The sequence below is a fragment of the Anabrus simplex genome, chromosome 10 (assembly GCF_040414725.1).
Source record: "Anabrus simplex isolate iqAnaSimp1 chromosome 10, ASM4041472v1, whole genome shotgun sequence".
Lineage (NCBI taxonomy): Eukaryota > Metazoa > Arthropoda > Insecta > Orthoptera > Tettigoniidae > Anabrus > Anabrus simplex.
Window position 1 is genome coordinate 74026442 of NC_090274.1, and position 13976 is coordinate 74040417.

The 13976-nt window shown below is 40.7% G+C and overlaps 1 protein-coding gene across 1 annotated transcript in view; it reads right to left on the minus strand.

Annotated features, from left to right (window-relative positions):
- LOC136882321 (zinc finger protein 570-like) overlaps positions 1-13976 on the minus strand; it is a 235667-nt gene that overhangs the window by 205070 nt on the left and 16621 nt on the right. Inside the window, exon 3 of the mRNA XM_068229551.1 lies at positions 13322-13408. Within this exon, the coding sequence (XP_068085652.1) occupies positions 13322-13408 (87 nt within the window). The remainder of the gene's footprint in view (positions 1-13321; positions 13409-13976) is intronic.

Consider the following 13976-nt stretch of genomic DNA (forward strand, 5'->3'; position numbering starts at 1 on the left):
CCAAGACACCAGGGTTGTTCCGGATCCTCTGCTGCTTAAAAATACATTCTCAGAGGTCATCCGAAGTGGTTACTTCAGTTCAATATACTTAGTTTTTATGTCTCCCCAGACATAAATATCCATTGGATTACAGTCTGGAGATCTGGCGGCCAAATGATGGGTCCATGTTGTCCTATCCACCATTGACCAAATTGTCTGATCCAAATGATCACGTAGTAAGCGGCTTATATCAGATAGTGCACCATCGTGTAAAAACCACATGCTTCTGCGTAATCGAATGGACGTGGCTTCTGAAAGCTCCAGTAACATACCTATGAGGAAATCCAGGTACGATACACCAATGAACCTGGCAGGTAAGGTGATATTAATAATGTTATTGGCTTTACGTCCCACTAACTACTTTTTACGGTTTTAGGAGACGCTGCGGTGCCAGAATTTTCTTCCGCAAGAGTTCTTTTACGTGCCAGCAATCTACTAATACCCCCGCAGACTGCGAATGTAGACGAAGAATACATCCACGGTAGTTCCTGCCTGACGTAAGAGGCAAGTAAAAGGGGTGACCAAGTGATGAAGGCACTGGAAGCTTGAGATTACTTGTGATTGCTTGAACATACGTTAGGAACACCATGAGTCTACGTTATTTGCGATTAGATCCATTATGTGAGGAACACCGTTGGTTTGGGCATTGCCTATGATTAGTACAATCGTGTGAATTCCACCGACACGTGGAGTGGGCGCGCGGCATCACGCACTGGCGTTTGTGCGGGAGGAGCTGCTGTGCGCTGCACTGAATTGCGTTACCAATGAGTAGTACCACCATGGATCTGTGTTGCCTGTGAGTAGTGCCTTTATGTGATCAATGCTACGGGTCTCTTACCTGTGGATTGTGCCACTGTATGTGACATATGATGGGTCTACATTACCAGTGATTTGTACCACCATGCAAGAAACACCATGAGTCTACGTTAGCTGTGATTAGCACCGTCATGCAAGGAACACCAGGTTCTGATTTACCAGTGATTAGTGCAATTATGAGGGGCCGTTGATCTAAATTTTGGACCCCTGTGGACAACAAGCGCCAGCCCCGTGGTGTATGGGTAGCATGCCTGTCTCTTACCCGGAGACCCCGTGTTTGTTTTCCGACCAGGCCAGAGACATTTATCTGCATCTTAGGGCTGGCTCGAGGTTTACTCAGCCTACGTCTTTATAACTGAGGAGCTGTATGACAGTAAGATAGCGGCCCCGGTCTAGAAAACCAAGAATAATGGCTGAAAGGATCCATCGTGCTGACCATACGACACCTCATAATTTGTAAGCCTTCAAGCTGACCAGCGGTCGCTTGGTAGGCCTTGGTCCTTCCAGACTATTGTGCTATGGTGTTTTGTTTTTGGGTTTGGTGGATAACAAGCACCATCTCAGAAGATGAGGCATTGTGAATTGGATCCACTGATTGGTTTGAATTCATGGTCATTTTTTCATCATCATGCGTTTTAGATTTTAGCCTGTGGATATATTTTTAGGTTTTAATTGTCCTTTTATTTCGTTGCAGCTTGTACCATTAGAGGCGAGGATCTAGCCGTTAGGCCTCTTAAACAACAACATTCATCATCATCATCATCATCAAATCTACAGACACGAGGCTGAGCACCTTCAGATACCACTGCACTGAGCCAGAAACGAATCTGCCAAGTTCAGGTCAGAAGGCTAATGCGTCAACCGTCTGAGCCACTCAGCCCAGCGCGGCACTTTATCTTCCTAGCAATTTTCAAAAGCATGGATGCAACTACAGTTCTTGAAATTTGTGGCATGAATAACAATTTCTTTGAATCTACGGAGAGCGCTCTTTTTAGTGTCCACCGTTCTTTCGCCGACCTGAAAATATTACGAAAATAGTATAGACAACTCGCATTGTCTGTTATCAGAAATTCAAGATGGACTGGCACAGTAATAGGACTGAAATCGTGCACCTACTGTTCATTAACTCATTAACTATTTCCCTTCATTCTTGTCAGCCTGGATCACTGAGTAATGTACTGACATCTTATAGATCACACACCACTGCACCTCACTGCACCACCTTGATTGCATGCACTGGTACGGATACTCCATGTCACATATGGGTTTAATTGTCGTAGCCCTTAGTAAAGACTGAATTTCTACCGGACATAGTCTTGAAGATTGACAATTTTAAAACAAATTAACCTTAGATATTTTTATGAATTACGTTATAAGCTCAATTCCATTCCAACCAACGAATATTTCCATACAAACCCGAATAACACAATAATTACATTTATCACAAAAGGTTTGTACGAGTACAAAATAGCACTCAGCGGCAACATGAGAAGGTACAAGAGTGGATACATCGGTAAGGATTATGTGTACTTCTCGCAGAGTACCCTAGACAGGTTTTCGAATACAAGAAGTGGTCTGGCATGTGCTTCTACCACCCCTACTTGCCCAGCGGCTAGGGAACGGCACAGCAATATGTGTTGGCCTTCAATAACAAACAGTTTCAACAACCCCTATACTCTGCTACTGTACTCTACTACACGAGAGCAGTATGGCATTACCGGCGTTTCTTACTACGGCTGTTTCTAGAAAACATTAGGACCGGGCGAGTTGCCCTTGCGGTTAGAGGCGCAGAGCTGTGAGTTCGCATCCAGGAGATAGTGGTTTTGAACCCCACTGTTGACAGCCCTGAAGATGGTTTTCCATGGTTTCCTCATTTCACACCAGGCAAATGTTGGGGCTGTACCATAAGTAAGACGATGCCTGCTTCCTTCCAATTCCTAGGCCTTTCCTGTCCAACAGTCATCATAAGACCTATCTGTGTCAGTGCGATGTAAAGCAAATAGCAAAGAAACACATTAGGACGTGAAATATTCGGCTCATTTATAAGGGAACTAAAAGGACAAGGTAAAAAGCACATAACAGGTGTTCTACTTGTATTTTTCTTTACCACTAGTAAAATATCTGCACGTATACCCCTAACACTCTGTATATGGTGTAGTAGAAGCTGCGAAAGAAGGTAGGGTGACACTAGTTTATAAGGTGGTTGAGATGATACAGAACAGAATGAAGATAAACATTAGTGAGATGGATGTTGATGAGGGTACAGAGAGTGGAAAGAGTGAAAGGGAAAGGTGCTAGGCCAATTACAATTGTGTTAATATCTACCATGCTGGCGGAAATTGTCCTAAGTAACGTAGGTAACCTAAAATAAGGGAAGATCTGGATAAAAGAGGATATAGGCAGTGAAGCGAGTGGAGATTTTAAACTGTTGACAAGACTTATGGGGAGAGCAAGGCAACAAGAGAGTAAGGGAGTGCAGTTGTATGAAGTCAGGTGAAGCAGGAAATATTAGATTAGGAAATGAAGTCTTAAAGGAAGTAGGTGAATATTGTTATTTGGGTAGTAAAATAACTAACGATGGTAGAAGTAAGGATGACGGAAAATGCAGCCCAACACAAGCAAGGAAGGCCTTCGAAAGCGACTTTCAACCTATTAGATCGTGTTATGTACATTTAGTACGTGTTGAAGAGATGTTAAGTACAGAACAAAAATGGCCAACCAGACACCAGTGGGATCCGAACCCACAACCTCCCGATTTCGCGTCGGTTGCTCTACCAATTGAGCTATGGTGGCTTAGGCTATCTTTGTTCTGTTGGAAAGGATCTAAGCTACAGGTCTGGTACTACTACCATCACACTGTAGAGTGCGTTTAAGTTGCCCGTTGAGGGCCAAGTCAATGAATATTGAATTTTCACGACCGCATTGCAATCGAAAGCGACTTTCAACCTATTAGATCGTGTTATGTACATTTAGTACGTGTTGAAGAGATGTTAAGTACAGAACAAAAATGGCCAACCAGACACCAGTGGGATCCAAACCCACAACCTCCCGATTTCGCGTCGGTTGCTCTACCAATTGAGCTATGGTGGCTTAGGCTATCTTTGTTCTGTTGGAAAGGATCTAAGCTACAGGTCTGGTACTACTACCATCACACTGTAGAGTGCGTTTAAGTTGCCCGTTGAGGGCCAAGTCAATGAATATTGAATTTTCACGACCGCATTGCAATCGAAAGCGACTTTCAACCTATTAGATCGTGTTATGTACATTTAGTACGTGTTGAAGAGATGTTAAGTACAAAACAAAAATGGCCAACCAGACACCAGTGGGATCCGAACCCACAACCTCCCGATTTCGCGTCGGTTGCTCTACCAATTGAGCTATGGTGGCTTAGGCTATCTTTGTTCTGTTGGAAAGGATCTAAGCTACAGGTCTGGTACTACTACCATCACACTGTAGAGTGCGTTTAAGTTGCCCGTTGAGGGCCAAGTCAATGAATATTGAATTTTCACGACCGCATTGCAATCGAAAGCGACTTTCAACCTATTAGATCGTGTTATGTACATTTAGTACGTGTTGAAGAGATGTTAAGTACAGAACAAAAATGGCCAACCAGACACCAGACCCCAGACCCTCAACGGGCAACTTAAACGCACTCTACAGTGTGATGGTAGTAGTACCAGACCTGTAGCTTAGATCCTTTCCAACAGAACAAAGGTAGCCTAAGCCACCATAGCTCAATTGGTAGAGCAACCGACGCGAAATCGGGAGGTTGTGGGTTCGGATCCCACTGGTGTCTGGTTGGCCATTTTTGTTCTGTACTTAACATCTCTTCAACATGTACTAAATGTACATAACACGATCTAATAGGTTGAAAGTCGCTTTCGAGTGCAATGCGGTCGTGAAAATTCAATATTCATTGACTTGGCCCTCAACGGGCAACTTAAACGCACTCTACAGTGTGATGGTAGTAGTACCAGACCTGTAGCTTAGATCCTTTCCAACAGAACAAAGATAGCCTAAGCCACCATAGCTCAATTGGTAGAGCAACCGACGCGAAATCGGGAGGTTGTGGGTTCGGATCCCACTGGTGTCTGGTTGGCCATTTTTGTTCTGTACTTAACATCTCTTCAACACGTACTAAATGTACATAACACGATCTAATAGGTTGAAAGTCGCTTTCGATTGCAATGCGGTCGTGAAAATTCAATATTCATTGACTTGGCCCTCAACGGGCAACTTAAACGCACTCTACAGTGTGATGGTAGTAGTACCAGACCTGTAGCTTAGATTCTTTCCAACAGAACAAAGATAGCCTAAGCCACCATAGCTCAATTGGTAGAGCAACCGACGCGAAATCGGGAGGTTGTGGGTTCGGATCCCACTGGTGTCTGGTTGGCCATTTTTGTTCTGTACTTAACATCTCTTCAACACGTACTAAATGTACATAACACGATCTAATAGGTTGAAAGTCGCTTTCGATTGCAATACGGTCGTGAAAATTCAATATTCATTGACTTGGCCCTCAACGGGCAACTTAAACGCACTCTACAGTGTGATGGTAGTAGTACCAGACCTGTAGCTTAGATCCTTTCCAACAGAACAAAGATAGCCTAAGCCACAATAGCTCAATTGGTAGAGCAACCGACGCGAAATCGGGAGGTTGTGGGTTCGGATCCCACTGGTGTCTGGTTGGCCATTTTTGTTCTGTACTTAACATCTCTTCAACACGTACTAAATGTACATAACACGATCTAATAGGTTGAAAGTCGCTTTCGATTGCAATGCGGTCGTGAAAATTCAATATTCATTGACTTGGCCCTCAACGGGCAACTTAAACGCACTCTACAGTGTGATGGTAGTAGTACCAGACCTGTAGCTTAGATCCTTTCCAACAGAACAAAGATAGCCTAAGCCACCATAGCTCAATTGGTAGAGCAACCGACACGAAATCGGGAGGTTGTGGGTTCGGATCCCACTGGTGTCTGGTTGGCCATTTTTGTTCTGTACTTAACATCTCTTCAACACGTACTAAATGTACATAACACGATCTAATAGGTTGAAAGTCGCTTTCGATTGCAATGCGGTCGTGAAAATTCAATATTCATTGACTTGGCCCTCAACGGGCAACTTAAACGCACTCTACAGTGTGATGGTAGTAGTACCAGACCTGTAGCTTAGATCCTTTCCAACAGAACAAAGATAGCCTAAGCCACCATAGCTCAATTGGTAGAGCAACCGACGCGAAATCGGGAGGTTGTGGGTTCGGATCCCACTGGTGTCTGGTTGGCCATTTTTGTTCTGTACTTAACATCTCTTCAACACATATTAAATGTACATAACACGATCTAATAGGTTGAAAGTCGCTTTCGATTGCAATACGGTCGTGAAAATTCAATATTCATTGACTTGGCCCTCAACGGGCAACTTAAACGCACTCTACAGTGTGATGGTAGTAGTACCAGACCTGTAGCTTAGATCCTTTCCAACAGAACAAAGATAGCCTAAGCCACAATAGCTCAATTGGTAGAGCAACCGACGCGAAATCGGGAGGTTGTGGGTTCGGATCCCACTGGTGTCTGGTTGGCCATTTTTGTTCTGTACTTAACATCTCTTCAACACGTACTAAATGTACATAACACGATCTAATAGGTTGAAAGTCGCTTTCGATTGCAATGCGGTCGTGAAAATTCAATATTCATTGACTTGGCCCTCAACGGGCAACTTAAACGCACTCTACAGTGTGATGGTAGTAGTACCAGACCTGTAGCTTAGATCCTTTCCAACAGAACAAAGATAGCCTAAGCCACCATAGCTCAATTGGTAGAACAACCGACACGAAATCGGGAGGTTGTGGGTTCAGATCCCACTGGTGTCTGGTTGGCCATTTTTGTTTTGTACTTAACATCTCTTCAACACGTACTAAATGTACATAACACGATCTAATAGGTTGAAAGTCGCTTTCGATTGCAATGCGGTCGTGAAAATTCAATATTCATTGACTTGGCCCTCAACGGGCAACTTAAACGCACTCTACAGTGTGATGGTAGTAGTACCAGACCTGTAGCTTAGATCCTTTCCAACAGAACAAAGACAGCCTAAGCCACCATAGCTCAATTGGTAGAGCAACCGACGCGAAATCGGGAGGTTGTGGGTTTGGATCCCACTGGTGTCTGGTTGGCCATTTTTGTTCTGTACTTAACATCTCTTCAACACGTACTAAATGTACATAACACGATCTAATAGGTTGAAAGTCGCTTTCGATTGCAATGCGGTCGTGAAAATTCAATTTTCATTGACTTGGCCCTCAACGGGCAACTTAAACGCACTCTACAGTGTGATGGTAGTAGTACCAGACCTGTAGCTTAGATCCTTTCCAACAGAACAAAGATAGCCTAAGCCACCATAGCTCAATTGGTAGAGCAACCGACGCGAAATCGGGAGGTTGTGGGTTCGGATCCCACTGGTGTCTGGTTGGCCATTTTTGTTCTGTACTTAACATCTCTTCAACACGTACTAAATGTACATAACACGATCTAATAGGTTGAAAGTCGCTTTCGATTGCAATGCGGTCGTGAAAATTCAATATTCATTGACTTGGCCCTCAACGGGCAACTTAAACGCACTCTACAGTGTGATGGTAGTAGTACCAGACCTGTAGCTTAGATCCTTTCCAACAGAACAAAGATAGCCTAAGCCACCATAGCTCAAATGGTAGAGCAACCGACACGAAATCGGGAGGTTGTGGGTTCGGATCCCACTGGTGTCTGGTTGGCCATTTTTGTTCTGTACTTAACATCTCTTCAACACGTACTAAATGTACATAACACGATCTAATAGGTTGAAAGTCGCTTTCGATTGCAATTGCGGTCGTGAAAATTCAATATTCATTGACTTTGCCCTCAACGGGCAACTTAAACGCACTCTACAGTGTGATGGTAGTAGTACCAGACCTGTAGCTTAGATCCTTTCCAACAGAACAAAGATAGCCTAAGCCACCATAGCTCAATTGGTAGAGCAACCGACACGAAATCGGGAGGTTGTGGGTTCGGATCCCACTGGTGTCTGGTTGGCCATTTTTGTTTTGTACTTAACATCTCTTCAACACGTACTAAATGTACATAACACGATCTAATAGGTTGAAAGTCGCTTTCGATTGCAATGCGGTCGTGAAAATTCAATATTCATTGACTTGGCCCTCAACGGGCAACTTAAGCGCACTCTACAGTGTGATGGTAGTAGTACCAGACCTGTAGCTTAGATCCTTTCCAACGGAACAAAGATAGCCTAAGCCACCATAGCTCAATTGGTAGAGCAACCGACGCGAAATCGGGAGGTTGTGGGTTCGGATCCCACTGGTGTCTGGTTGGCCATTTTTGTTCTGTACTTAACATCTCTTCAACACGTACTAAATGTACATAACACGATCTAATAGGTTGAAAGTCGCTTTCGATTGCAATGCGGTCGTGAAAATTCAATTTTCATTGACTTGGCCCTCAACGGGCAACTTAAACGCACTCTACAGTGTGATGGTAGTAGTACCAGACCTGTAGCTTAGATCCTTTCCAACAGAACAAAGATAGCCTAAGCCACCATAGCTCAATTGGTAGAGCAACCGACGCGAAATCGGGAGGTTGTGGGTTCGGATCCCACTGGTGTCTGGTTGGCCATTTTTGTTCTGTACTTAACATCTCTTCAACACGTACTAAATGTACATAACACGATCTAATAGGTTGAAAGTCGCTTTCGATTGCAATGCGGTCGTGAAAATTCAATATTCATTGACTTGGCCCTCAACGGGCAACTTAAACGCACTCTACAGTGTGATGGTAGTAGTACCAGACCTGTAGCTTAGATCCTTTCCAACAGAACAAAGATAGCCTAAGCCACCATAGCTCAAATGGTAGAGCAACCGACACGAAATCGGGAGGTTGTGGGTTCGGATCCCACTGGTGTCTGGTTGGCCATTTTTGTTCTGTACTTAACATCTCTTCAACACGTACTAAATGTACATAACACGATCTAATAGGTTGAAAGTCGCTTTCGATTGCAATGCGGTCGTGAAAATTCAATATTCAAGGAAGGCCTTTCTTAAGAAATTTGCTCACTACGAATATTCATATAGGAATTAGAAAAATGTTTTTGAGGACTTTCGTTTGTAGCATGGCAATATATGGAAGTGAAACATGGACGATGACTCGCTCAGGAAGAAAAGAAAATAGACGTTCCTGAAATGTTGTGTTACAGAAGAATGCTGAAGATGAGATGGACAGATCAAATCATGAATGAAGAGATACTGAATCGAATTGGTGAGAGGAGATTGCTGTGGCTAAATTTGATGAGAAGAACAGATAGAATGATAGGACACATCTTAAGACACCCAGGACTTCTGCAGTTGGTTTTTGAGGGAAGTGTAGAGGGTAAGAATGGTAGAGGGAGACCAAGGTATGAATATTACAAGCAGAACAGACCAAATGTAGGATGTAGATGTAGATTTTTAAAGCTATATATACAAGACTCTACATATCAAACTGTAAAAGAAAGTTTTCTTATAAGAATTACAGTGACAAGACTCCTTTTTTATTATACTAATCATCTGAGTGGGCTATCTATAGATATCATAGAGAAGACAGTTGTGATTCCAGGTGATTTTAAGGTCTGAATAATACAATGAATTGTCAAATTTCCACTCGAAAGTAAATTTACTGTATGGGAGTAATGAGTTGAGAAAATCTATAGTTTTTTAATCTGTTTTCTGTTTATCAATAATTGTAAATATATTTTACACAAATCTGTAGCAGTGACAAATAACTTTGTATTTATTACTACTTTTGGGATTTTCTAAGAGGTCTACGTAAATATCTGCAAGGATACCCAATGCTGGTGAGCCCATAGAAAACCTGCTTTATTGACATACGTGGTCACTGATAATGCAAAAAAAAAGAAAGAAAAGAAAACGTTCTCTATGAAAAACTTAAGATTGTTGTGAATTCTTCAATTTCCAACATACTAAGTGTACTCAATGTATACAATTATCTTTTACTAAATCAATGGTGATTTTTATAGGTATATTTGCATACATGTTTGTTATATCATACGAGTGAATGGTACAATTAAGTTTTAATTTTACTTGCTTAGTAATTTTATGGAAATCTAGTGAATTTTTAACTGAAGTGTTGGCTATAAAACACTGCTAGATTACTTTACAAAACAAATGTCATTACTAATAAGTTTTTGAATTCAGGGGCCTATAGCATGAAATACAATCACGGCTGGACAAGTTATATAGGTCCAACAGGTAGGAATTTCAATATCTGCTACTGAGAACATGTCAGTGCAATAAATTCTCTACCATGAGTGAACACATGAAAGATTTCAATCACTCCTAACATCCACTGAAAATGTCATGAACACACTGAAGATCTTACAGAAAGGCAAATTACTCAATATCGAGGAAGAAATCCATATTCACTTTGATCAAAGATGTAACCCCTTCAATGGCAGATTCTGGCAGACCTCCTGTGCCAGAAAGGTGATGTTTATTCGGAGGAAATTATTCATTTTTAGGAAGCAAGGAATGAGTAACTGTTATTAAGGGAACACATTCATATATTATTCAAGGTTAATAAGAACTTATAGGCTCCGTGGCTCAGACGGCAGTGCGTCGGCCTCTCACCACTGGATACCTCGATTCAAATCCCGGTCACTCCATGTTAGATTTGTGCTGGACAAAGGAGAGGCGGGATAAGTTTTTCTCCAGGTACTCCGGTTTTCCCTGTCATCTTTCATTCGAGCAACACTTCCCATTATCATTTCATAGCATTTATTAGTCATTAATAAATCACCTTGGGAGTAGTGACCCCATTGTAACAACAGCCTATATCTGTTTCATTCATTACATCCCTGACCCGGTCAAAGACTGGAAAACAGGTTGTAGGTTTTAATTTTCAATAAAAACTTATTTTAAACTCTATTTACACTTTTTTAAAGTAGGCCTGTGACATGGTTGCATAAAAATAGTGGTGTTTTTAGAATACTGTCTTTGACCAAAATATTTTCATTTCAGTCTTTTGTATTATTCCCACCAACAACATTAACACAATAAACTGCCAAATTTCATAAAAGATTGTTTCTTCCCAAAACTGTGCCCTTGTATGCGGGGATTTATTTACAAGTTTTTCAATGCATTTTAGTTTTGGTCACTACCAAATTTACAATTTCATCCGTTAGAAGCAGTTCAAAACTATCTATCGCACTCACCTTTGGTAATAATCCAACCCTAACACCAGTATTTCCCGTAAATGGAATTATATTAGGGAGCACACTATCCCCAGGTTTACACTTTTTCCACACGAATGTACGTTCAACATCTTCTACAATCACCTTAGCTTTTGACGTAATATCTTATCACTTTCACTAGAAATACTAAGAAGTTCATCATCCGATGAATCAAAGTAATCATTATCACTATTATCAGAAATACTAATGTCATGTAGAGATTCATCTTCGATGTAGTTCCTTATTTTGTCTTCAAACATTTCTTCCATTTCGCGCTCGCAATTTCTATTTACCTCGTCAGCTGACCAGCTGACCAGAGATATATATAAAGTAGATAAGTTAAGACATATTTTAGGCCAGAGACTTCATGAATACAGCTGTAAACTCTCCCGTCATCTGTTGAAAATGCTGGAAAAAAATTTTCAAAGAGATTACAGTACCCGAGAAATTATTGGGCGATCGCGAAATGAACAATGCAGCTAAACGAGAATTTTTCGGGCGGTGATGTTATGGACAAGCGCGCACCACCCGAGAATTTCTTGGGCGTGCCCAAGACATTAATGCAGCCTCCAATCTCAATGACATTTCAGAGAAGCTCAATGTCTTATATGATGAAAACATAAATTATTATAATAAGTTCAATTACACGCCTGTCCCACATATGCATTCTATACCTCGCTTCCTTTTTTGTATTATCCCTTGCCTACGCCTCTCCCACGTATGCATTATACACTTCGCTTCCTTTTTTTTTATTATCCCTCAACTCCCACGATCCGCTCTGCCGATAACATTGCTGACACTCACACATCACAAACACATTGCAGACTTAACGTAAATTTAGTCAGCATACATACATGATATGATGCAAACATTAACCTGCTGAAAGTGAGATTTATGTCTGATTATGTCTATATGGTTCTTCTATCCCTAAATCTTCCTTCCCTCGTTTTAATATTCAACTAAGAAGTTTATTTTGTTTCCTTCTAGATTTCATGTCTCACAACATGACCTGACAGAATTTAATTTTCTACTCAACTGTCTGACTGGCATTAAATTAAATTTAATCTACATTTGTAAACTCTAACATTCTAGAAGATTTTATATAAAGTGGAACAACAATTTTAATTAATTTACTGTCAATGTTTTAAGGAATTGAAGAAACTTTTAATTATATTATAATTGTCATTTATTACACAAAACTGTTCACAGTCAGACGCATTCTGACTTAATCACACTACATCAAGCAACTCTTTCATCTAATGATGGTTGTGCAAGCACCTATTTTATGTTAAAAGTATTAATATCATATTAATGTAAATTTTACTCACGTTTTGCAATTTTCAATTCATTAATTTTAAGTTAAAGTTATTTCTTTTTTTGTTTTGCCATTGGCTTTATGTCGCACCGACACAGATATGTCTTATGGCGACAATGGGATAGGAAAGGGCTATAACTGGGAAGGAAGTGGCCGTGGCCTTAATTAAGGTACAGCCCCAACATTTTCCTAGTGTGAAAATGGGAAACCACAGAAAACCATCTTCAGGGCTGCAGACAATGGGGTTAGAACCTACTATCTCCCAAATAAAGTTATTTCTAGACATATGAAGATGGCCTAATGAGGCTGAAACATGTACTGCTGTTTCATGACGTTTCTAGAATTTTGAATTGACTACGTGGACATTTATACTAGCTTTATCAAATAATATAACCAAAGTAATGGCAAAAGGCAACAGCTATGAAGGGCATGAAAATGGAAGACTCCCTAAGTATTGTACACCTAATAAAAAATTGAGTCAGAAGAGTATGTAGGAGTTCACCAAGGAGACTGGATAGGAAAGATGAAAGAGAGGAGCTTAACACAAGAGGAAGTAGTGCCTGACTCAGCTGGTGGAACTATGGTTGCCAACCCACACTTCCAATCTGAGAGCCTCTGGGCCCCTTTTATGAGAAGCACCGCACCTGCAATGGAGACCCAGGTAGGAAGTATATCCATTTCAAGTATTAATTCAAAATCATATTAAATTATGCATAAACTTAGAAGAAATGAAATTAGATAGCAGTTCATATGACAGATTCTACTGTAATTAATGTAGTTATGTTAGTGAAGAATTCTAAATGTATGCTGCACGCCTGCCCATTTCCCATTTAACACCCTAAATGAGCATGGATAAATTAATGAAAAATCACATACCTCCTGGAGACTCAGCTCAGCAATTGCAGCATGTGGATCTTCCTTAATCTTAACTCGAACGTAAGAGGTTTGGACAGCATTTTCCTCCTATAAGGAAAATATATCAGGAGGTAGTTATGTCTTCACAGCAGACTTAAAAAAAATACAACCCTAGGGTCATGTAACAGACCCACAGAGAAATACTAAAACAAACTAAAAATATCACAAGTGTAAACTGATTATTATTAGTTTGATATACTCCACTAAAGGCTTGTGCAGCGAAAATATTGCAGAAACAAAAAAGATGACAAAATATGACACTGAAAGGAATATCAGGATAGGAAGACCTGTTTTAATATAGACACCTCAGTATAAATTTAGATTTAAATACATTATTGGCCGATAACTATACGATACTCCGAGAAATAGCCTTTCTTCAAATGTCTGAAGATATTTTAACCATAAAACAATTAATGTTTATTTCATATATACATATACAGATTTCATGTAACAAAGTTAACACAGTAAATAAGCCACAGTTCGTCGTAACTCCACGCTTCACTCTTAACAATACTCCAACATGTTACTGTTTGAAACTGACAATTCTACCATTGTAGCCCAAGTGGTGATGGTAAGAGTTGCCACACTGAACCTAGCGATATATCAAAGCAAGAAT